Below are 24,584 nucleotides of genomic sequence, written 5' to 3'. Positions count from 1 at the left end.
ATACCAGAATGCAACTTCATGCTCAGGAAAGGAACTTTCTTTTTTTTTCCCTGAAATCTACATTCATCATTTTACAGGTGGCCCAGCTTCTGGGAAATCAGAGGAACACTGACATTTCTGGAGAGCACAGGGCTTAGAAAAGGGAAGCATAGTTATGTGATACCAAGTTGAAGGTACTTTACAAAAAGCGTACTTGATATTTTTATATTACCTCAGAGATAGAGAATAATAGAAGACTAGCCTGAAGTATGGAATAAGATGACATTTGACTATTATTTATAAAACAAGTATTATATTGGTGCTTTGATAATCTATGGAAAAAAGTTGAGTCTTTGTTCTCCAGAAGATTCCCTAAGAATCCTGGTCAGGACAGACTTGAGTAGATCTGAACTTGAAAGTCCACGGAAAGGTCTGTGGAATATCTCTGAGCCCCCTAAGTTGTGTTGGCATGTATGCACATATAAACATTTTCTGGGGGAGAAAGCCCACAGCATTTCTTAAGAGTCTCAAAATCCTCATGTTCTAAGTTTAGGTACCACTGGAATTGAATAATCATTCACAGGAGATACCCTGTCTTGTGGCTGTTCTGATGACTGCTCAGATGTGCAGAAGAGAAATCAAAACTCCTCTGGTTCCAGCATTTCGAAGCTTTCTCTAGATCTAGGGAGATTCATCTGCTACATTCCCTTCATGGAAACTAGGTTCCATAGATAAAGGTGTACTACTCTTTTGAAGGTGCTCTTCTCAGGCAACTTAAAAAATCCAAGTTTGTAGGTTGAGATGCCATCTGTTTTGCATCCCTACAACTCCTAAATGTCCCAAAGAGACACTTATACCAACCAGTTTCATCTCCAGGGTCAGGCAGGAGTTTCCACTGAGGAATACAGGAGTTCCCACTTTAAGGTCCTTCTACATCTCAGTCAAGATTCACAGATGTGAGCCTTGATGAGGCATTTTCTGATGCTTATAAAATTTAATTATTAACATTATAGTTAGCCAATTATATCTGAAATAAATGAAACAAGTATTGTGCTGCATTTATATACTGAAAAAAAAAAGCATTAAACACAAAGTAGACTCATCTGGCATATGGCTGAACACCTGTGGGGTCAGCTGACATGTGTCTTAACAGATGCCTGGGTGATTTGGTGAGATTATCATCTCACTGACTGCTAGTTAATCCAATGACTTGATTTTCCTTGCCACTTTGTGTGTACACATCCTGAAATGCAGCCCTGAGTTTAACTTCTGGGTCGACACTACCTATCCTTTTCCTGGTAATATGTAAGCATACCCCCTGGAAATTTCTCTTCAGCTCCAATCTGGAAGGTAACCAGGCAAACAGGGAGGACAGAAGACACATGTTAAGGCTTACTGTAAGTCATTTATATAAAGGAGACTGGCTAGATAAGAGATTACTAAATGCTGATACAAGGAATTCACTGTATCAGAATCACTAGGAGAGCACATTTGCAAACATAAATGATCAGCATCTTCCTCTTCCTCAACCCTGGTCTGGATTCAGCAAAATGATATATGTGTGTTTAAACACACTTTGACTCTGATGTCCAAATGAGTTTTAGAACTCCTGAAATATAAGACTGAATGCTCTCAAACACAGATGCAATTGCTGAAGGATATTCATTTCATACATTTACTCAGCTTCTGAGTCTTATTTTCTTACTTGAAGAAACCAAGGGAAGATACAATTTTAAATAAAACATCATTCCATTACCAGCATTTGAACTACCACTGGCTTCTGTAACTTCCTAAACTGATCAAAGTAATTGTGGAAGGAATGATATTCTATGAAGAAAAATCAAAACTCCTCTGGATCCAGAATTTCGAAGCTTCCTCTGGATCCAGGGAGATTCATTTGCTAGGATATTCCTCTCAAGGAAACTAGGTTCCAGGGCTCAAGGTGTATTACTCTCTTGTAGGTGTCCTCCTAAGTCTTTCTGGTGTTAAAGATCAATCATTGGTGTAGTCTACATCTTTGAACTTGAATTTCCAAAATTAGGAATCTGAGACACCTGGATGAAAATATGAAATTTATCAAATTGATTAGGATGTTTTGCTGTTAGTTTTATTATGGGCCCAGCAAGTGGCCAACTGTTCATTTGTTTTCCATACAACTGTTATTTATGCTGTGTTCTTAAAAGCTTTGTTTCGTAAGATTCACAACACTGATGTAACTGAACCTTTCTCTTACTCATCAATGATTTTCAAAGCTTTAATATTTGTACTTTTTATTAACTTTTCTGAGGCCTGCCATTACCTCTTCTGCCACAGAAACTCCCAAAATATCCACCAGGCAAGAAATCTTTAGGGTGATTATGTGTGTGTTTTTTTTTAATTGTATAATTCATTTATACAGAGAAATCATTTGGATTGATCTATTTACAGTCTTTTTCGATTTTGCATTTCCACTGGCCAAATATATTTCACATGATAGTCAACATGACTTGAACTGATTCCAATTATAAACCTGTATGACATAGGGCTTAAAAGTCCTCCCAACCTGTATTAAAGGCCATGATTTCATTTTAACAGAAACATTTTGCAGTAAAAGATTCACAAATATTTTCTCCATCTTATGTATAAATCCACTGAAACTGATCTAATGTGGTCAAATTTTCAGGACATTTCATTGTTTCTTTTCAAACTCATTATTTGCAGGTATTATAAACCAAGGCAAATAAAGTCCACATCCCCTCAAGCCTTCTACAACTTACTCTATTCCCTCAAGTTGAACTTTTCCTATCTCCTTTCATACTCTGGCACAACCAGACATTTTTACTTTAAGACAAATCTACTCTCTTTCCCCCTCTTTTTAATTTTTAACTTATACCAGACTGCCTTCCCTCTTGCTTTTCAGACAACACTAACACTTTCAACAAAATCCTTAAGTGGTTTTCTTTCAGTAGTCTAGAATATACTGTCATTTCATGTGTCTTCACCACTATGAAATGCTACACTGTAAAAATTGCAATTTTCTTATTGGCTCAAAAACAGTATGGCTTGGTTTCACTTGGTAAAATTAATATGATTAAAATATATATATATATATACACACACACACATAAACATACATTTTAATCAGGAAGAAAAACACTTTAAAGACATGCCAATTTGAAAAGGCATCAAAGTAAAAAAATAAAAGCAAATACTAAAAACTACTTTACATTAAAAAAATTAAATAATTGGCAGGTTAAATGAATGAAAAATGAGGAATGTGCAGTGAAAAACAAATTTATAATGCATTCCAGTTTGAGAAAATGGAAAACCTATCAAGTTTTATGGTTTGTTTTCTGAAGAAAGTATGTTTCAATATCAATTTTAAAATCTTCCAAACATATATTCCATACAGATTTTAGATGCCAATATTAAAATTTCAAATTTTGTATACAAAGTTTATAAAAGAAACACTGGTAGAATTCCAGTACTTGTAAAGTTCTGTTTTTGAGAATATTGTGAATGTCACAATTGATTGGTACTGGAAAGTCATGAGAAATCCAGAACTGGGAGAAAACCCATTTCACGAGTATTTCATCTGATTAAAAATACCAAGCTTGTAAAGCTTGTATGTTCTAAATAATCCAAGAAAATATCTTAAAAAAAAAAAAAAAAAAAAAAACTGTCATTTAACAGTAATCCATGTATCTTTAGCTGCCATTAAAAAAAAAAAAAAAGAACCCAAAACAAAGAAAATGTTACAACTGGTATGGTATGGAGTAACCCTACAATGCTTCCATGCTCACATTACGAGAAAAATGAAACTGTACACATTTATAAATAAACAGTCTGTCCACCAGTTAATACACACAGCTTCCTTTATACCAAAGTCTCTTTCCGCTTGCCACTTAACTGGGCTTTGTCTCTTGCTCTTCGGAAGCCAGACTGTGTTCGGTGTGCCTTTACACTCTTGGTGTCTTCTGCTGTCTGTACAGTAGAACCACATTCTGCAGTGTTTTCATCAACTTCTACCTGAATAACACTGGAAGCTGTAGATGCCCTTCTCTGAGCTTGGAGGTTCCCAGTACAGGGGTTGTTCTCTTCACACTCTTCGTGAAGCTCTGGCAAACCCTGAAGCTCTGGTGGACTTGTGGCCTGCTGGAAGGGGGCAATGGCGCTTCGAATACAATTGAACCACTGCTGCTTATGAAACACATCATTGGCTTGTAGAGTGTGAGACTGGCCTGGAGAAGGGTCTTGGAAGCGAACTCTAAAGATATTTTTAGCTGGAGAAAATAAAAGTTGAAAAAAAGGAAATCAGACTTTAAAAAGTCTTTGAAACTTTTAAAATCTTTAAAAATATTTTTCAGATTTTTAATTTAATTGAGAGACAGTGAGAGAAAAAGAGACATAGAGGAGACAGAGATCTTACCTACTGGCTTATTCCCCAGACGTCCACAATCACTGAGGGAGGACCAGAGCCAGGAGCTAGGAACTCAATCCAAGTCTCCCACAAAGCCGGCAGGAACTCAAGTACTATCAACTGTTGTCTCCCAGTGTCTACATAGCAGGAAGCTAGAGTTAGGAGCCAGAGCTGGGAGTCAACCTCAGGCACTGAGGTAGAACAAGGGTGTGCCAACTAGCAGGTTAACTGGTCAAATGCCTGCCCCTGGTTACACAATCTTAACATGGGTGCTGGTATTTATGTGGCATTATCAATTATGTAGAAATATTAAATTAAATATACCTACTGGTGTCAGAGCCTCAAACCCTGGCAACTTACTGTTAACAATTATAGGACCACGAACCTACTCCATTTCTAGAATTCTTAAAGATTAAAACTAAATTCAGAGGCAGGTATGTGACATTGTGGTTAAAAATGCCACTTGGGACACCTACAACCTGTATCAGAGTGCCTGAGCTTAAATCCCAGCTCTGCTTATGATTCTTGCTCCCTGCTAATGTGCACCCCAGGAGGCAGCAGATGACAGCTGAAGTACACTTGGGTCCTTGCCACCTACATGGAAGACCTAGATTGAGTCTTAGGCCTTTGGCTTTGGTCTGGCCCAGCACCAGCTATTGTCGGCATTTGGGGAGTGAATCAGCAGACAGAAGATCTCTATCTGCCTTTCAAATAAAGTAAATAAATACTAAAAAAAAACCTAAATTCATTTAGATTCTGAATTTATGTTTTGTTAAACTATTTTAAAGCTTAGATTTTACCTTTATCTGAGTTGCCAAAAGCTCCTCGAAAGGACCCTCCCATGCGTACATCCCCATCCTGCAGGTCTTCTAGGACCAGCTCCTGGACTGGGATTGGCTGCCGGTACACCTGGTAAGAGTGGCGCTCATTTCGTGTAACAGGCCGAGTCAAAACCAAAATGTCTTGAAACAGGAAAACGTACAGTTTCTGGAAAAAAGGGCAAACAAATGCTTTTTAAATATAGAAGTATATGATTTAAAATGAAATATATTGTTAAAAACCACAACTTATAAACCGGGCTTTTGAAAAGCACATAATGAACAAAATATCAATTCTATAATACTTGGTTTTGGCTGGTACTTTTGTAACTAACATTTTAAAAATAAATTTGTGTTCATTCAATCTGCTTCATAAATTTACTGCATAGTAATAAACACTATTTCTATCAACAATAAACTCAAAATTTTTTGAAGGATTTTACACCAAGAGAGAAGAGGCAGAGGGAGAGAGGTCTTCCATCCAATGATTCACTCCCCAATTGGCCGCAACGGCCGGAACTGTGCCGATCTGAAGTCAGGGGCCAGGAGCCTCCTCCCAGTCTCCCATGCAGGTGCAGGGGCCCAAGGACTTGGGCCATCTTCTACTGCCTCCCCAGGCCACAGCAGAGAGCTGGTTTGGAAGTGGAGCAACCGGGTCTCAAACCGGTGCCCATATGGGATACCCACGCTTCAGGCCAGGGCATCAACCCACTGCGCCACAGCGCCGGCCCCAACGTTCTTTTTCTATGCCATGAATTTATTTTTACAAATTGGTTTCATAAGTTACATGCAAAAAATTGAACAGGGTAGGAAAAGGCAGCTTACTTCTTTCTAGTATTCAAAAAGACTTACGTGTCCATTTTTATTCTTCAGTTCCCCATGGCACAACAATACTTTGCTTGCTTCAATTCTAGGATCCTTCTGCTTTTCATCCAGATACTCCAGCTTGTCAATGTAATACTGACACTCAGATTCGCCTTTCTTCAAGTTGATATCAGACAGAACTCCTTGTATTATCAACACCTAAAGATTATCAAAATATTGATGGAGCAACAACTTTAGTATATGGACTCATCCTGCTTCCCTACAGGGCAAAAATGTCACATAAAATCATAGATTTTAAATCTTGCAAAGGACTCTAGAAATCAGTTAATTGTCAGTCCGTTCATTTTGCAAACGAAGAAACAGTGCCAGCCCAACTGGCACTGTCCAGTCACTAAACAAGCTAGCAGAAGTGACTAGATTAAAATACAGCCCCTTCATTAAAATATAATACGTGTTAAGTACAACACTGGTACATCTTCTTACTGCCTAGTGCACAGTGCACCAATGTTTTGGGTACTTAATAACAAAATACTTCACTATGTTGATTCAATACACATAAAATGAAATTATTATTTTATACATTTCCAAGCCACTTAATATACCATTGACTAATAAAAGAATCATTCACTGGACTACTTACAGCTTCCTCCAGAAGCTGAACATCAGGGTGGTCTTTCGGAGTGTGCCTAAGAATTTCTTTTAACAGTAAAGGGTATTTGACTAAGCGACTTCGAGGGATATCGAGGAAGCTCCAAAGATCAAGTTTTCGACTGAAAGGAGACTCAAGACACCGCTGGAGGAAATCTTGGACTCTTGGATCCTGCTTCTTTTGATCAAGAAGCGCTTTGGCTGCCAGCTGGTTACTACAGTATCCTTTGTAGGCATTCAAGCCTGGTAACTGAATAATAAAGAAAAGGAGAATGTATGATGCCTACTTGTTATGACTGCACTAATAAGCCTGTGAACAGGAAATACAAAACATACAGCTCTTATTGAGACACTGAACAAGCTGTGGATATTTTCCTGCAGATGTTAATAGGAGCTTAACAGTATTCTGGACCATCATCAGAATGTTCTTTTACAATTCCCCTAATTTGGCTAATTTCAACTGGACTTAACAACCTCTATTTCCCCCAACCTCAGGTATATACTCAGTTATCTCTGTTTTCAAAACACTCAAGAACCTTCTACCATTTCTAAATGCAACTGACTACCCAGTGACACCCTTCTTGAACAGTGCCCAGCCTCTGGAAGGCACTCAAACCTTGAGTGAATAAATGTAACAGATAATTAATAGCAGATAATGTGGGTGTTCTGCCCAAGCACATATTTTTTGTAAATAGATTTGTAACACAAATGAAAATACACCAGGAATGAAGTTTAAAAAAAAAACAGATTGTAACTTTTACATCATTGTAAAAGATTTTTACCTCATTGTAGGTATGTTGAGTTTTTATGCTTTATCTGTTTGTGGGATCCAGTTATGGGATCTAACTGATTTGACATCCATCATAAACACTGGCATTAATGTAAGAAGCAATCTGGGGTTGACAACTTGCTACATACCCACTTCACAAGAATGTGACCAATCTGCTCTACTGTTCCATCAGGCTTGGTTGCTTCTCCTATTCTCGCCAACAAATCTGAAGTGTAAAAAGACCAGAAAGACCAATAACAGGTTTATTTACAAAACAGGTCAGCACTACATTAGAAGTTTAGATCTAAAATTACTTGTGTTGCCCAAATGCTAATGAAAATTAAGTAGCATATCTAACCTTCATGGAGAGGTATGTAAGCATCCAAATCACCAAATATGTGTGTGAGTTCCTCTTCTGACATGATGGACAACTTTAACATGGGGTCATGGTATGCCTATCAGAGGTAGAGAAAAGTGTCACACATACAGATTAAGCACAGAAAACATGATGAGAAATCTGGGCTTGATTGCAAACGTGGCTAAGACATAAAAGCCAGTGTAGAAACTGTTTGCTACACGTAAAAGAATCAAAAGTGTATGCTAATCCTCAAATAGGCTCTCCTATGAAGACTCGTATTTGAAAAGATGTACCTTATCTTCATCTAACGTACATATTCACCAGTAGATATTTTTTGCTTCCAAAGGTTAAGAAAATGATCCTTTAGAATTTGTGAAATATAACTTTTAGGGGCCAGCGCCGTGGCTCACTTGGTTAATCCTCCGCCTGCGGTGCTGGCATCCCATATGGGCGCCGGGTTCTAGTCCTGGTTGCTCCTCTTCCAGTGCAGCTCTCCGCTGTGGCCCGGGAAGGCAGTGGAGGATGGCCCAAGGGCTTGGGCCCCTGCACCCGCATGGGAGACCAGGAAGAAGCACCTGGCACCTGGCACCTGGCACAGTACCGGCCATAGTGGCCATTTGGGGAGTGAACCAACGGAAGGAAGACCTTTCTCTCTGTCTCTCCCTCTCTCACTGTCTATAATTCTGTCGAATAAATAAAAAAAAGAAAGAAAAATAACTTTTAAAAAATATAACATCTGATAAGAGGTTATTTACTGACCTTTCTTGCAAGCTTGAGATCCTCAATTAAATCCTGTTCACCTCGGGACATTTCATATATCGCCTAAAAAACATCCACCAAACATCAGAGTCATTCCTTCCTTTGAAAAAGGAAAATTATATATAACATATCCTTGTATTATCTAACTGAAGCTTTGAACAGCATTCTATGACTCAGTCTTGAAAACTATAAATCAGAGTGGAATTCCAAATGAAAGGTTGCCATGTATTCTATAATTCTACCCCATCAGAGCTGTTTAGTTTGATGGCCATCACCAAGTGTTACTCATCATGTATTATTGCTGCTCAAATACAAAAATTCAAGTTAATTTTGCCATAGGGATTAGTTTGCTATCCTTTTGGCAAAATATATACTTAAAAAACAGGGTGTTTTTTGGGCACAGGCTAATCAATATGGTCTTGGTACTGAATGCTACCATACCTCCTGACGTTTGATTTCTCTGGTGGTTAAAGACTCCTTCATACTGATGTCAAACATCTCTGACCACAGTACACTGCTTCTTCTTTTGGCAGGTGTTGGGACTGTCGACCTGCTAGATGACTTTTGGGCAGAGGCTGGGGATCTGTGGTCACCACGAAGGGTAAATGACTTAAAAAAAGAGGTGAGGCAAAAGGTAAAATAAGATTAAGGATGTAATAATTACTCTCTTTTCTTTTTCTTAAAGCAAAGAAAACTAATTAAAAACAAAGTTCTGAGAATTTCTCAACACAATCATTTATGTAAGCTTCAATCCACCATTCTAAAATATTTACCAGCTAAAACTGCTTTCTGGAACTATCCTTTGATAAAAGATGTGACTTAACATTTTGAGGTTTCCCCTAAATGAAAGATCTCTGTGAGTGAGATCCCAGTGGAAAGAACAGGTCTTCAAAGAAGGAGGTACCTTTCTCTGAAGGGAGGAGAGAACCTCCACTTTGACTATGACCTTGTCTAAACAAGATAAGAGTCGGAGAACTCAAAAGGCTTCCATAGCCTTGGAATCTCATGACTGGAGCATAGGGAGATTACTGATGCCATAAACAGGAGTGTCAATTTGTAAAGTCAACAACAGGAGTCACTGTGCACTTACTCCTCATGTAGGATCTCTGTCCTTAATGTGCTGTACATTGAGATTTAATGCTATAACGAGTACTCAAACAGTGTATTTCACTTTGTGTTTCTATGGGGGTACAAACTGTTGAAATCTTTACTTAATGTATACTAAACTGATCTTCTGTAAAAAAAAAAAAAAAAAAAGAAATTATCAATTCCCAACTTGACTCTCACTGGGATTAAACATGACAATAGGTCTGATCTGATTTCATCATCATTTAAAAAATCATCTATTATTTTCCACTTTATGTTTCTGTGTGGGAGCAAACTGTTGAAATCTTTACTTAATGTATACTAAACTGATCTTCTGTATATTAAGAGAATCGAAAATGAATCTTGATGAATGGAAGGGGAGAGGGAGTGGGAAAGGGGAGGGTTGCGGGTGGGAGGGACGTTATGGGGGGGAAGCCATTGTAATCCATAAGTCGTACTTTGGAAATTTATATTCATTAAATAAAAGTTAAAAAAAAAAAAACATTTTGAGGTTTCCACAAACACTGTTCTAATAACAACATTCCTTACCAGCATATCCCAAAAAGAAAACATGTTTAAGTACAATAGCACAAACCTGTTTGTATGGCTCAAAAAAATTAATTTCAGGCTTTTACTAAAAAGTCCCCTGACTACATTCTCTCATTTTCCCTGTTCTTACCTGTATTGTTTGACCAAAACGTCTGACTGCTCCATTTCTTACAGGAGAGATTAAATTTGCCAAGGATGTGACTCGAGCTAGAGGTCGAACTCTTTTATTGCTTGGCTCCTATGAAAACAAAATCAGATTACACTAAATGTATGTTTAAGCACAATGATTTCAAATAAGCTTAGACAAAGTTAAGCCTCTCACAAAATAAGTTTGTACATTACAAAACACAGAAACATGTACGTGTGAAAATGAACAGATGTTCTTCATTGTTAAAACAGTAAGAACACTATCAAGTATCAGCAATTTACCAAAAAATAAATGTTCTAAGAAAGGCCAGTCAATATTTGAATATCACCTTGAGAATATAACAAATAGTACCAGTAGAAGAAAAAAAATGAAATTTAAAACAAAGAAATCAGATTCTAAAATCCTATAGAACTTTCTAGCTTAATGTGGAGAATAACTTTTTAAAAAATGATTCATTATTGTGAAAATGTTATTCAAAAACATGGAAGAGAGCAGCATAATGAATCCCACATATCTATCACTCAGATTCAGTAGTTTCTGGTATCATATTTTGTTTCACTTCTGCCTCTACTTGAATATTTTCAAGCAAATCCCAGATATTTTATAATTTCATTTTTAACTGTTTCAGTTACAGAGTAACCTTTAAAGAAACATGACATCTGAATAGCTCAAAATGCATTCAAGTGGTTAAATGAGCTCTTAGGTTCTGGAATCAGACTGACTGGCTCAAATTCGGGCTCTCATACTTGTTGGGGGTACATCTGGAGCCTTAGCCCACTCATTTGCAAAATAGGGTTAATAGCAGGGGTTCTCTTATAAAGTTGTTGTGATCAATCAGTAAATAGAGCTCAGAACAGTGCTTGGTACATACCAGATTTTAATTATTATGAACACTTTTTTAAGGAATATTTCCACTTACTACATAAACATTGGAATTTATAAATAATTAGATCCTCAACCATATATTTATTAACAAAGAAAAAATATACACAAATTCAGAGGAATCAGTTATTGTTCTACATGTATTACTTAAAAATATTATTGATATGGCAAACATATCACTTATCATTCCAGGATCTCAACATTTCACAAAAACTGGATCATCTAATTTTACTGCTAGGAAAATGGAGGCATATCACTAGGTGACTGGCATAGTTATTGAAATAAAGAAAGTCAGATCATAAAACAGGTAGATTTATTCTTTATAATGTCTAAGGAGCATACTTAGCTTTTTTTTTGTATTTGGTGTCTTTCACAATTGTGGCAAACTCAACAAAATAATTCTTAAGGATATATATAATTAAAAATTATATTAGAATCACCATGTAAAAATAAAGATTATTATTTTAAAATAATGGAATTTTTTTCCTAAAAATTCTTGACATGACTAAAGTCATATAAAAAGAGGTGAGGAAAGTGAATAAAAATAATCCCTTTCAAGAAATTTAAGAAGAGACTGATAAAGTCTAAAAATTATTTGAAAAGAAATTTAGGTGATATAAAAAAAGCAATTAAGACTTATCAAAGCTGCTGAATGGATACATATATATATATATATATATTAAAAACACGAACTACTAGAGTAAAGAGACTTTGTAGATAAGGAAAATTCAGAACTATGAAGAATTTAAGAGGTGGAGTTGTAGATGACTTTTTCTACCCCCTAAATAAATGAACTCCAAAGGCAAACTCTGAATAAAGCCACTAATGAGCAAATGTTAAATGAACTGAAATAAAGACCCCTGAGCTGTATGGTAGGATGGCACGAGCTGTGCGGCTGGGGACATATGTGAATGCCTTTACCACACACATCTGTGCAGACTGAGTGACACATGCGTGTGCAGAGGCAAGCACAAGGCATTCCTTTCCATTTAGTAAAGACAGAACAAAGAGTCTCCTGTTTGAATGGATTGAATTACCTCACGAAGTTAATGCCTACTACATTAACGCCTTCTACATCAACTAGAAAAAAAAAGCAGTTGTCACAAAGTTTTATTCTTCTTTTTTGCAAACAGAGGTTAACTCTTCTTTGATTAAAGCATAATAAAACTGACTTCCTAGTAAATCACAAAACATTTAAATTAAATTTAAATTTAAATTCACTTTATGGTGAATTTTAAAAGAAAGTTAAAGAAGAAAAAAATTTTTGGTATTTGCTATATTATATAAAATCAAATTAATGATAAATGTTCTCACCTCCATAGTTACTGTAACAACTAATTTCCTGGTAACTCAAAATTATGTGATATTTAAAATGAACATCACAGAATTTAGGTAACTAAATGTAAATATGTCTAAAAGATATTTCTAAAATGAATATGGATTTTGTGCAGTATCTTCAGGGTGGCAGGATATTATATTAATCAGTATTTGATTGTTGAATATGTTTCATAATTTTAAAAACTCAACTACAATCTCTCTTTCACAAAGGTCAAGTTACTCTTCAGAGCTGATCAAGTATGGCATGTTTTGGTAACAAAGTATGGTAACTAAATCAGGAAATAAGGGTTTGGGAGGGACAGAAATGGTCCTCTACAGTTTTGCTTTTGGGAATCCAATAGTAACTGTCTTACTCAAAGGACATATGTGAAGAACAGCGGACAAATACAACACAAGCTTTGGCATATGTATTTCAAAAGGATAAAAAATTTTAACAAATAAGTGTGATTATGAAATATGAAAGTATTGTAAAAATATATTTATAATACTGAAAGCATTACAAAAGTATGACACTAATTTCAAGACACATATACTATTTGAAAAAAAAAAAGTCAAACAGAAGACTTCTGTGGAAGAATGTTATAGATTAGACATCTGTGGGTCACCTAAAACACTAGGAAAAACTTTGTCTCCTTTGGAATACAGGTGAGTTACAAACAAAAGTACTTACTTTATGATCTGATTTGTTTACTAAGATCCTAAGCATTTGTACTGTCACAAAACATTTCTAAGATGAGGCTTTCAGAGAACTGGTACTACGCTCACATTCGTGTTTCCCCATGGACTGGATGCAGGAATACCATTTAAAAGTGATCCAGGAAAACAGCAGGAATATATCTTACCACCACCAAAAGTAAAAACTCATAATGTTTGTTGTTGTTATTGTTTATTTTTGTTTTGGAGTGCTGGAAACAAGTTATGGAGAATATTAAGCTGAAAAATGTGGATACTGAAACTATACAACCTTCTCAGAAGGCAGCCTGAAAATCCAGGGGTATAAAAACGAATACCAAGAGCTTTACATGCTCAAACCTTTTAATTGTAGGCAGCCTTTCACCAGGGCTAAAGTTCACCTGAAGGGGAAAAACCCAACATTCTGTAACGTAAGTTTATGTTGTTTATTTAGGTTAATTTTTAATCAGACTATTTAGTTTAGCTAGGTAGTCACATGAATTATTATATGGAATCTGCCTTCAGACTGGGTTTTCAATTAATAAATTCTCATAATCCACTTGCAGTCAGGTTTTATGTCCTAACAAATTTTCTGGTTATCCATCAACAGAAAATTTTTAAGAATAAGGTCTTTATTGGGATGTACCTTACACGTAAATGCAACCACATGGAAAAATCCTTTTATGAATCTAGTTTTTTATAAATAGGTTTTTTATTCTAATGATGCCATTTAGAGGACATATTTTAGAAGGGTATCTTCTTTAGTAAGTCAAATCAACAGAGTTAAAAATATACCAGTATGTGTCTGGGTATATTCATCTTGGGTTACTACAAAAATAGTCTTCTCTCCTACCTGGCAAGAATTTTAAAAAAGGAATAAAAACAAAAAGGTTATTTAAGAAGAATTTTAAAATAAACTCTGATTAATTGGGATTTCTTCCTCTTTCTACTTAGTAATAGACTATTCTAATTGTTTATTTAAGGCTGTGTTGTTAGTTCTAAAACCCTGACAACATCCTTGATGTTTTTAATCTTCAGAATAAACGAATACCAGGAACATGTTTGAGAAACAGAAAAGACTAGCTAGTTCTTGATGGTCCAAAAAATGACCAGTTTTAGTGTCTGCACTGATGACCTCATGTATGACTTGTTCTATGCAAAGGAAATGCTTATACATTTAGAAAAAACTGATGCAAATGAGCAAAATGCAAAAACAAATAAGCCAAACTGCACGGAACAAAAGCATACCTCATAAAGAGGAAGCTAGTTTAAGTACCAAAAGGTGTATGTATATGAGTGACAAACAACATTATTTGAGTATACAATAAATTACACATATCTTAAGTGTACAATTACGTAAGCTCTGACATATGTATTTGTATAGCTTTAAAACCATGACCACAATCCAGATAGCTGAATACAGAACAATATTTCTATAATATAAGTGACAATGTAGTATATACAACAGGCAATATGTAGCATAAAAAGAATACTGTATATTATTAAAACAACTGTCAAGACTATATAGAATGGCATAAAAATAATTTGATTTTGATGAATGTTCATAGTGACCTCAAAAACCTACAATGACTCCAGAAAATTAGAGGACAGAATTTAAACAATGATTCAATGGGTTAAATATTTTAACGCTATCTTTTCCTTTCTGGATAAAAAATGGTACACAATGAACTTACTAGATATGTTAAGAAAAATAAACAGGCATACCAGCATAGACAGCACAGAATTTGTTCACTAACAATATTTGCAAAGAAGAGATTCCTTTTATCCCTTTCTTACTCCATTAAAACAGTTCCTAAGACTAGATAATATACATGTGACTTAAAACAAACAAAACCAATTACATTAAGCATCAGAAGTCTGACAAACCAGAGCAGCACACAGATTTAAAATTTTTGTAAAAAAGTTGTGTATGCATTCAAGCTATGCTATATATAAATCTATTGAAACTTAGACCACAGACCCTAAAAACATTTTAAGCTTGTATATATATAAAGTTATACATCTCAACATTAAGTTCAAAAGTTTAAAATTCTACTGTTAATAAACTTAGAAATTCTGTGCTGAGAAAACATTCTTTTGGCTTGTTTTTCTTAAGTCTTACCTCTTGTTCTCTGAAGGACTGGTTATTAACATCTAGGACTCGTATAGTCCTTTTAATAGGTAGGAGACCTCCAATCTCATCATGCGCCACCATGCTTTACCAAGTACCCCTTCCAGTCTTTCAAATTAATCCACATCCAAGTCAGCCCTGTAAGGATGCGCCGCAGGGGCACACGGGCTTTTCTTCTGTGGGCTCAGCTACCTTTGGCGGCCATGTGCCCATGCCTCTTGCTAGCAGTGGAGCTGATGGCTTCTGCGAGCAGCAGGGAGCAAGCACGCAGACCTCAGGGCTCCGGGGCGGGGCCGCGGGTCACAGCCAACAAGGCTCTGGGGGTGGGGCCCACCGCCCACGTGACTTTAGTTAACTGCAGGCTGGACACACCTAGGCGTCTCAGTTTTCCCAGCGCAAGAGGAAGCTCTTTATCAAAAGTTTAGAATTTCTGTAGTAAGAGGAGAGGTAAAGAAGATGAGCTGATACAAAGCAGAAACTTCTCTTTCTGATTTAAATACTCAAGAGACTGGCAGAAATACTTTTTTCTGTAGTAGTCTAATGCTTAGGAAAGAATTTATTATGGATAACTTGGTAACTTCGAGAAATAAAACAAGAATTCAGGGTTAAATAACTATATAAAGGAAAGTCAGGTAACTTGTTTTTACTTTACAGAAATGCACGCACACTCGCAACTGTAAAATTATCCCAATCTTTATAAAATGGTTCTCACCAGTTTTCCCTAACACTCTTAGGGTAAATATAGTAAAGTCACTTCAGTTCCCTCTATTTCTTAAGTAAAACTACCATCAGGTTATGGGTAAAGTATAATTGTGAGTTACTTCAGATTTTTAAAGTTTGGTATTTCTTAATTTTTTTTCGGTGTGTGCTAAATGTTCTATAACATAAAACATAAAGGATATGATAGGGTCCTTTTCTAAACAGACAACCAATTTAGATGTAGTCCTCATAAGATCAAAAGGCCTTCTTAAAAAGTCTTATATTTACAGGTGAAGAAAGGAGGCCAACAGAGGTGAAATGCCCTGCCTAGTCACACCACACTACTGGAAGATTCTACATTTCTAGTCTAAATCCTTTCCTTTATGGGACAAATCTGTTTCTACTGGTTTAGCAGATTTTCTTCTTTAGCACAAAGTACTGTACTCTATTTCAAATGGTAAGATTTTTATGTTAACTGTATATTACTATGATATAATGCCAGCAATTTCCAAAAACATTTCTATTCTTAGGATTTTTCAGTCTCAGAGAACTACCATGTAAAAGACAGTATTCTAGACACTTAAGTGATACAGAAAAAAATCATTTTCATATTTGCTCCTAAAATACTAGCAAGTCCATTATGTAAAAGATCACTGAAGAGATAAGTGACAGAAGATAATTTTTGCAAATCCCAAAATAATTTGTGTCACTAGTAAAGTGCTATGAGAGTTCTAGAGAAACCACTTTCAAGTTAAGACACAGCTAGGAAAGACTAGGGAAGAGATTTTAAGATGTTATTTTTCATAGAGTTGAGCAAAAGTATAAGAAGATAAGGGAGTGAACCCACACTGTAAGGTTGCGGGCTATGGGTAGACAGATGGAGCAGAAAAGAGAGATAATGAAAGGTACACTAAAATAAGATATATGGCTACTGTTAAAGATGGATGAAAGATGACTGGGAACAGGCATAAATCACAATCAGGTATTGAGAACACTGCTAAGGTACAGGGTAGTGGGAAAAAAAAAGAATATACGCAAGAAGTCAAAGATGCCTAACATTTTAAAAATCGAAGCGAGAACTGTTAATACAAATAAAGAAATGAGGAGGAATTTTTTTTTTTTCAGAAGTTTCATTTTAGATGTATTGATTCTGAGTTGAAAGCATTTAGGTAGTAGCTGGAAATGTGGACAAGGCCTTGGAAAAAAGTGAGGGTAGATTTAGACAGGACAGTCAAACAGAGATTACAACTGAAGCTTTGAGAGCGAATGAGATTCCTGGGAAAGATCTGGACAAAAAGACAGGATCTAAGGACATAGCTGTAGAGAATCCCAAGGGTAAAAAAAAAGGAATAGTCAGAAGGAAAGAAAGCAAGAAATCAAGAGAAGTTTTAATTATAGTAAAGAGGGTAAGAAAAAAGATCTATAATGATTACAATCTAAATTTTTAAAATTTCTTTTTCTTTTATTTGAAAGGAGAGAGAACGAGAGAGCGAGCCAGCAAAAGCTTCCATTCTGTCTTTTGGGTTACTTCCCAATTCCTGCAACAGCTAGGGCAGGGTCAGGGTGAAGGCAGGAACTGGAAACTCAATCTAGGTTTCCCAGGTGGATGGCAAGGATTCAAGTTCTAAGACCATCACCTGCTGCCTCCTGGGGGTGTGCACCAGCAGGAAGTTGCAATCAAAAGCAGAGCTGGGACTCAAACCCATGTACTCTAATACGGGATGTGAGGGTCCCAAGAAGCATCTTAACTGCTATGCCAAAAGCTCACCCTAGTGATTACAAATTTTACTGTGGATCTCCAATGTGCTAGTTCAGTAGAATATACACAGAGGTAAATTGTGAAGAGTGTCTAGAAAATAATAAGTAATGGTTATAGGCTATTTCTAATGGCAAATAATCGATAAAAATAACTTACTAAGGTTTGCAGGACAGTGCTACTTACTGCAGGAAGGACTACTGCTGCCCTTCTGTAGCCTCAAAAATGCTTTATATATGGGATGATGCTAATAACTTGTCTTTCTGCTTTGAAATTTCTTTAAAGCAATGGAGGCTGATTATATTTTATTATCTCTTCTATATTATTCTCTACACCTAGAAAAAATGTGTGAAGTGTTTTGCCGTAAGAGCAGATGACTGTACGACATATTTCTATACAGCATTACAGTGGAAGCACCTAGAGATTGTGGACTCCAGATCCCCGATTTTATAGGTAAGAACACTGATTTGTTTATGTCCTCACAGCTAATAAGAACAGCCTATGCCAGGCCTCAATTGTCTAGTTCAGTTAGCTTCATCTGCTTAAAAATAGTGTGAGGTCAATACTTTATGGTCATGTAGTTTTGTAAGGGAATAAAAGATTATAAGCAGTAAGAGTTAAGAAAGAAGCTGCTAAGAAGTTCTCCTTGGGCCTCTTACTTGATTTCTTTTTCAAAACTATGTTTTTCCATGTTTACTATGTTTACCTCTGACAGAAGTAAAGCCAAGATAAGGAGGAAAGGTATCTCTCATTCCCCTTCTGTAGTTAGGGATCAGAAAGATAAAGCTAGAGGTTGTTATATGTAAAAATAGAAGGTCTATAAGAACAAATACGGCCCAGTGGTGACTGTTACAGGCACAAAAATTCCAATTTACCAGCATTAAAAATTTTAGTTTAATTTTTATTGTGTATGTTTGTGGTCCAAATACAAGTTAGACAACTGCAGATAGCACTTAAAAAAAAAAAAAGGATCAATGAACATGTGAACACATGGGTATTCAATTAGTACTCTGGGAGACCTTGGGTCTTTTAGCAGAGTTCCATAAAACCAGATGGCTAAAACGTCCTCCAAGATCATAAACCCATCCTCTCAGTTTTCTCAGGGGGAAACTGAAGGACAGTAGTGAAAAACAGAAGAAAAATTTAAGGCCCTACTCTGTGCAACAGCTTTATGCGTGTTTTCTTATTCAATCAATTCTATGAAGTATTTGTTATTTCTATTTTAAAGATGGAGGAAACCAGGACTCAGAAAGTTTAAGAAAAGTGTCCAAAGGTGCCTAGTTAATGAGTGGTTGAGTAAGGATTTGAATCTGGTCTTCTAACTTCTATTACAACATACCTTCCAGATAATCCATATGAGATACTAAACGTAAATCCTCTAGCACATATTCTAGAACATATCAAGTGCTCAGTAAGTGTTGAAATGCAGTAAGCCAGTGGAGAGCTGTTTCCAACTTAAGTTTCCAGAGTCCCAGGCTAATGTTCACTAAGTAATTGCCAACATTTTATGGATAAAAAAACCATAAACAAAGTTAAGAGATTGGTTGCCTATAGCATTTGTATGATGAGGTGCAGTGCAGGCAAAAAGATAATAGTTCCAGTTGTTAAGTTTAGAAGAGATCCTATTTCAATCAATGGTAATACTTAATTGTGTTATTAATAGCAAGTATAAAATATGGAAGTAAAATTAAGCATTTCTTTTTAAAATTTTACTTATTTATTTAAATTTTTAATTAGTTTTTAACAGATTCAATACAGCCCATAGATACAATTCTAAGAACATTATGACATTCCCTTCTGAAATCCTTCCCTCCACCAATGGTAGTAGTTATACTACTTTCTACAAATGGTGTAACTGAGGCTCAGGTTAGTTAAGTGCCTTTGCTTTGTAGAAACTACAAAATAAAATAAAATACACATGGCACATGTGTGAGACCCAGAAGAAGCTCCTGGCCACTCCTCTTCCGATCCAGTTCTCTGCTGTGGCCTAGGAAAGTGGTGAAAGATGGTGCAAGTGCTTGGGCCCCTGCACATGCTTGGGAGACCTGGAAGCAGCTCTTAGCTCCTGGCTTGCGATCAGCCCAGCTCCGGCTGCTGTGGCCATCTGGGGAGTGACCCAGAGGATGGTAGACCTTTCTCTCTGACTCTCCCTCTCCCTGTTTGTAACTCTTTCAAATAAATAAATAACTCTTAAAAAAAAAACAGAGAACTCATAAACTTAAAAACTCAAATTTAAAAATATGCAGTTTAATGAAAGGCATAAAGTTTTTGATAAAATTACTGGTTACCAAAGCCCAGGTTTAGTTATAGCTTCTCTTCTGCTTAAATTGAATATTTAATGATGTTTTCCCTAAAATATGAATAATGTATAAAGAAAGATAACACTGTTTCCTTTCTTTATAGAAATAGTACTGTTATCTGTTTCATTTTCCTTCTTTTAAATGGAAAGCAGTTCTCTGCTTCCCTCTACAGGTAGTATTGTGAAATGCAACTGTCAACCTGTTTTTAACTTTGTAATTATGTCTTTTTTTTTTTTTTTTTTGGACAGGCAGAGTGGACAGTAAGAGAGAAAGGTCTTCCTTTGCCGTTGGTTTACCCCCCAGTGGCCGCCAAGACCGGCGCGCTGTGGCCAGCGCACAGCGCTGATCCGATGGCAGGAGCCAGGTACTTCTCCTGGTCTCCCATGGGGTGCAGGGCCCAAGCACCTGGGCCATCCTCCACTGCACTCCCTGGCCACAGCAGAGAGCTGGCCTGGAAGAGGGGCAACCGGGACAGAATCCGGCACCCCGACCGGGACTAGAACCCGGTGTGCCGGCGCCGCAAGGCGGAGGATAAGCCTAGGGAGCTGCAGCGCCAGCTGTAATTATGTCTTAAAGAACATCATATATATGAATACTTGAACCATCTTTTAATCTGTAGTACAATATGGATGACATTATACTTTGTATTTTTGGCCTTTGTAATGCCTTCATGTTTTGTATTACTAAGCTTAACATATTTAAAAATCGTGCAAGTACATGAAAAAGATTCCACAGTTCACAGGAAATATTTTGAGGATTTTTTTTCTAAATACAGAAAAACTATGTTCCATTTAAAAACTCCAGAGTTCAAGATTACAAATATCTACCATGTAATTCACTAAATATAAGTTAGAATTGAAAATCCTAATAAAAGGGAAGTAATGATCGTAAAATGGAATTTTTGAGAAACTGCAGTCCAAAATATTTAGTAATAAGTTAAAAACAAATAGACAGTTATATTTGGACTAGATGGTAATGAAGTTATATGTGAATCTGAGCTTTAAAAAATCATTTGGATGAAAAATTTCAGTGTCGCCAAGCTTTACTAAGCATCTGCTTTGAGAAAAAAAGTCATCAATTCAGACAAAAATTAATTATGATTAGGAAGAACTATAAATCAACAACAGGAGTCACTGTGCACTTACTCCTCATGTAGGATCGCTGTCCTTAATGTGCTGTACATTGTGATTTAATGCTATAACTAAGACTCAAACAGTATTTTTCACTTTGTGTTTCTATGTAGGTGCAAACTGTTGAAATCTTTAATTAATATATGCTAAACTGATCTTCTGTATATAAAGAGAATTGAAAATGAATCTTGATCTGAATGGAAGGGGAGAGGGAGAGGGAAAGGGGAGGGTTGTGGGTGGGAGGGAAGTTATGGGGGTGGGGGAAGTCATTGTAATCCATAAGCTGTACTTTGGAAATTTATATTCATTAAATAAAAGTTAAAAAAAAAAAAAGAAGCCGGCGCCGTGGCTCAATAGGCTAATCCTCCACCTTGCGGCGCCGGCACACCGGGTTCTAGTCCCGGTTGGGGCACCGGATTCTGTCCCGGTTGCCCCTCTTCCAGGCCAGCTCTCTGCTATGGCCAGGGAGTGCAGTGGAGGATGGCCCAGGTGCTTGGGCCCTGCACCCCATGGGAGACCAGGAAAAGCACCTGGATCCTGGCTCCTGCCATCGGGTCAGCGCGGTGCGCCGGCTGTAGCGGCGGCCATTGGAGGGTGAACCAACGGCAAAGGAAGACCTTTCTCTCTCTGTCTCTCTCTCTCACTGTCCACTCTGCCTGTCAAAAATTAAAAAAAAAAAAAAAAAAAAAAAAAAAAGAAAGTATTTGGCTTTTGTGTGCATGTGTATGTGGCTTATTTCCTTTACTATGTCTTCAGGATTGATCATGTTGTGACATTATCAGAATGTCTTTCCTTCTTAAGGCTGAAAAATATTCTATTTATTTATCTGGTAAGTTGTTTTCTTCTAGTCTGGGTTTGCCAAGTGTTATCACTAGAGGGTGAATTTTGTTATATGCTTTCTTTTTTTGCATCAGTTGAGATGACCATTTGGTTTCCTACTTTCATTCTGCTGATATGTTAAATCATCTTTGCACTCCTGATGGAATCCTACTTGGTCATAGTGTATAATGCTGTTAGAATGCTGCCAAATCCACTTTGCTAGTACTTTGTTGAGGATTTTCACAATACTACCATTTTCTTGTAGCACCTTTGTCTGGCTTTGATACCAGGGTAATACTCGTCTGAAGAGGAGTTACTAAGCATTCCTTTTCTCTCAATTTTTGGGAGAGTCTGAGAAGACTACTGTTATTCTTGAAATGTTTGGTGAAATTCACCAGTAAAGCCATCTCATTTAGGACTTTGATTTGTGGGTCGGCTTTGTCTATGGAGCCAATCTTTTTAACTAGTTACGGATCTATTCAGATTTTTTTTCTTTTTCTAATTTAGTCTTGGTAGCTTGCTGCTAGTTATCCAATTTGTTGGTATACAGTTATTTACAGTATTTTTTTTACAACTCTCTTTATTGCTGTATACATGGCAGTTACATCCCCACTTTCATTTCTCATTTAGTAATTTGACTCATTTTCTCACTCAAGCTACCTACAGTGTTAATTTTGCTAATCTTTCAAAGAACCATATTTTGTTTTCACTGATTTTTTTAATTCTATATTTTATTTATCTCCACTCTAATCTTTATTATTTCCTTCCCTCTGCTAGTTTTGGGTTAGGTTGCTTTTCTTTTTCTAGCTCCTTAAAGGTTATTGTTTGGAGATCACTCTTCCTATTGTAGATATTTACAGCAATAAATTTCTCTCTCAGCACGGCTTTTGTTGCACCATATACATTTTGGTATCCTCTGTTTTCATGTTGATTTAGCTAGTTTCCCTTTGACCTAGTGGGCCTTTAACAATGCGTTGCTTAATTTCTATATACATTTGTATTTTCTAGTTTTCCTTTTGCTATTGCTTTCTAGTTTCAACAAGAAACTAGAATGGAAACTGATTCTGTGATTGGAAAAAGTTGGTTATGATTTCAATCTTTTCCAAATTATTAAGACTTGTTTTGCATATGGCCTATCCTTGAGAAAAACATATATTCTGTTGTTGTTGGGTGGAGGTTCTGTTTCTGTTTATTAGGTTCATTTGGTCTAAGTTTAAGTTTTCCATTTCATTACTGATTTTCTATTTTTTTTTAAACAGGTAGAGTTATAGACAGTGAGAGAGAGAGAGAGACAGAGAGAAAGGTCTTCCTTCTGTTGGTTCACCCCCCAAATGGCTGCTACGGCTGGCGCTGTGCAGATCCAAAGCCAGTAGCCAGGTGCTTCTTCCTGGTCTCCCATGTGGGTGCAGAGGCCCAAGCACTTGGGCCATCCTCCACTGCCCTCCTGGGCCACAGCAGAGAGCTGGACTGGAAGAGAAGGAACCAGGACTAGAACCCGGCGCCCATATGGGATGCTGGCACCACAGGTGGAGGATTAACCAAGTGAGCCAGGGCGCCGGTCCCTCTGTCTGTCTATTCTAATAGTTCTCTGTCTCATACACACGCACACACCCCAAATACAGACTTGACAAGACTGTAGGGATAAGCTGATTATCATAAACTGATGGAGCAGTGTCAAACTTTTTAGACAGCAAATAGATAGTATCAGCAAAGGTAAAACATTCAACCCTATATCTATATCAGACATAAAAATGGTTCTTCCTTGTGTGGAAGGAGAAGATGTACTGTAGCATTATTTTTAATGTGAAAAAAACTGGAAATTTACTAAGTGGCAATTGTTAAAGGACTAGTTAAATAGATTAAAATACTTTACTGCTATGGTATACTATATAGCAACTAAGAATTAGGTAGCTCTTATAAGCAAGATATAAACTCAAGTGACCTTTTAAAACACTGTTTTAAATTTTTGTAAAGAAAAAAGCAGTCACAAATACTTATGTATATAACAGTTTATGAAAGATTAAGCTTAAGGATAAACAGTTTTAGGGCCGGTGCTGTGGCGTAGCAGGTGAAGCCTCTGCCTGTGGAGCCGGCATCCCATATGGGTGGTGATTCGAGTTCCAGCTGCTCCACTTCTGATCCAGCTCCCTGCTTAATGGCCTAAGAAAGCAGTGGAAGACGACCCAAGTGCTTGGGCTCCTACACTCACGTGGGTGATCCAGAAGAAGCTCCTGGCTTCAGATCAACCCAGATCCGGCCTTTGTGACCATTTGGGGAGTGAACCAGCATTACCAGGGATAACTGATATATTCAGCTTTTATATTTTTGGCAGAGAACTATCATTTTATCTATCTTCAGTTTCTCTTTACTTTTATCACCTGCATCAGCAATTGGCTTGATTTTCTGGTCCTATGTCACAGAGAAATAATATTGGATTCCTTTATATGGCAACCAGCAGAGATCATAGTTACATTAAAATGCAGTGGGTATCACTAGGTTGGGCTTATTCACTGGTTATG

At 36.7% G+C, this 24,584-nt stretch overlaps 1 protein-coding gene across 4 annotated transcripts in view; it reads right to left on the bottom strand.

The window, feature by feature from the left end:
- Positions 1 to 2,324: 2,324 nt before the first annotated feature.
- NET1 (neuroepithelial cell transforming 1) overlaps positions 2,325 to 24,584 on the bottom strand; it is a 58,494-nt gene continuing 36,234 nt past the window's right edge. For 3 of the 4 annotated variants that reach the window (XM_002721685.6, XM_089312385.1, XM_070055811.2), the window contains 9 exons: positions 10,321 to 10,428; positions 8,997 to 9,164; positions 8,556 to 8,618; positions 7,797 to 7,893; positions 7,588 to 7,664; positions 6,662 to 6,919; positions 6,049 to 6,219; positions 5,179 to 5,365; positions 2,325 to 4,241 (listed from right to left, as the gene is read on the bottom strand). In XM_002721685.6, coding sequence (XP_002721731.3) covers positions 3,835 to 4,241; positions 5,179 to 5,365; positions 6,049 to 6,219; positions 6,662 to 6,919; positions 7,588 to 7,664; positions 7,797 to 7,893; positions 8,556 to 8,618; positions 8,997 to 9,164; positions 10,321 to 10,428 — 1,536 coding nt within the window. In that variant the 3' untranslated portion in view covers positions 2,325 to 3,834. Of the gene's footprint in view, positions 4,242 to 5,178; positions 5,366 to 6,048; positions 6,220 to 6,661; positions 6,920 to 7,587; positions 7,665 to 7,796; positions 7,894 to 8,555; positions 8,619 to 8,996; positions 9,165 to 10,320; positions 10,429 to 15,352; positions 15,609 to 24,584 lie in introns of those variants that run through there. The other variant, XM_002721686.6, reaches the window with a different exon arrangement.

The sequence above is a fragment of the Oryctolagus cuniculus genome, chromosome 13 (genome assembly GCF_051225735.1).
Source record: "Oryctolagus cuniculus isolate XC-2025 breed Fujian yellow rabbit chromosome 13, ASM5122573v1, whole genome shotgun sequence".
NCBI classification, from domain to species: domain Eukaryota; kingdom Metazoa; phylum Chordata; class Mammalia; order Lagomorpha; family Leporidae; genus Oryctolagus; species Oryctolagus cuniculus.
This window is presented reverse-complemented; position numbering and strand designations above follow the sequence as displayed.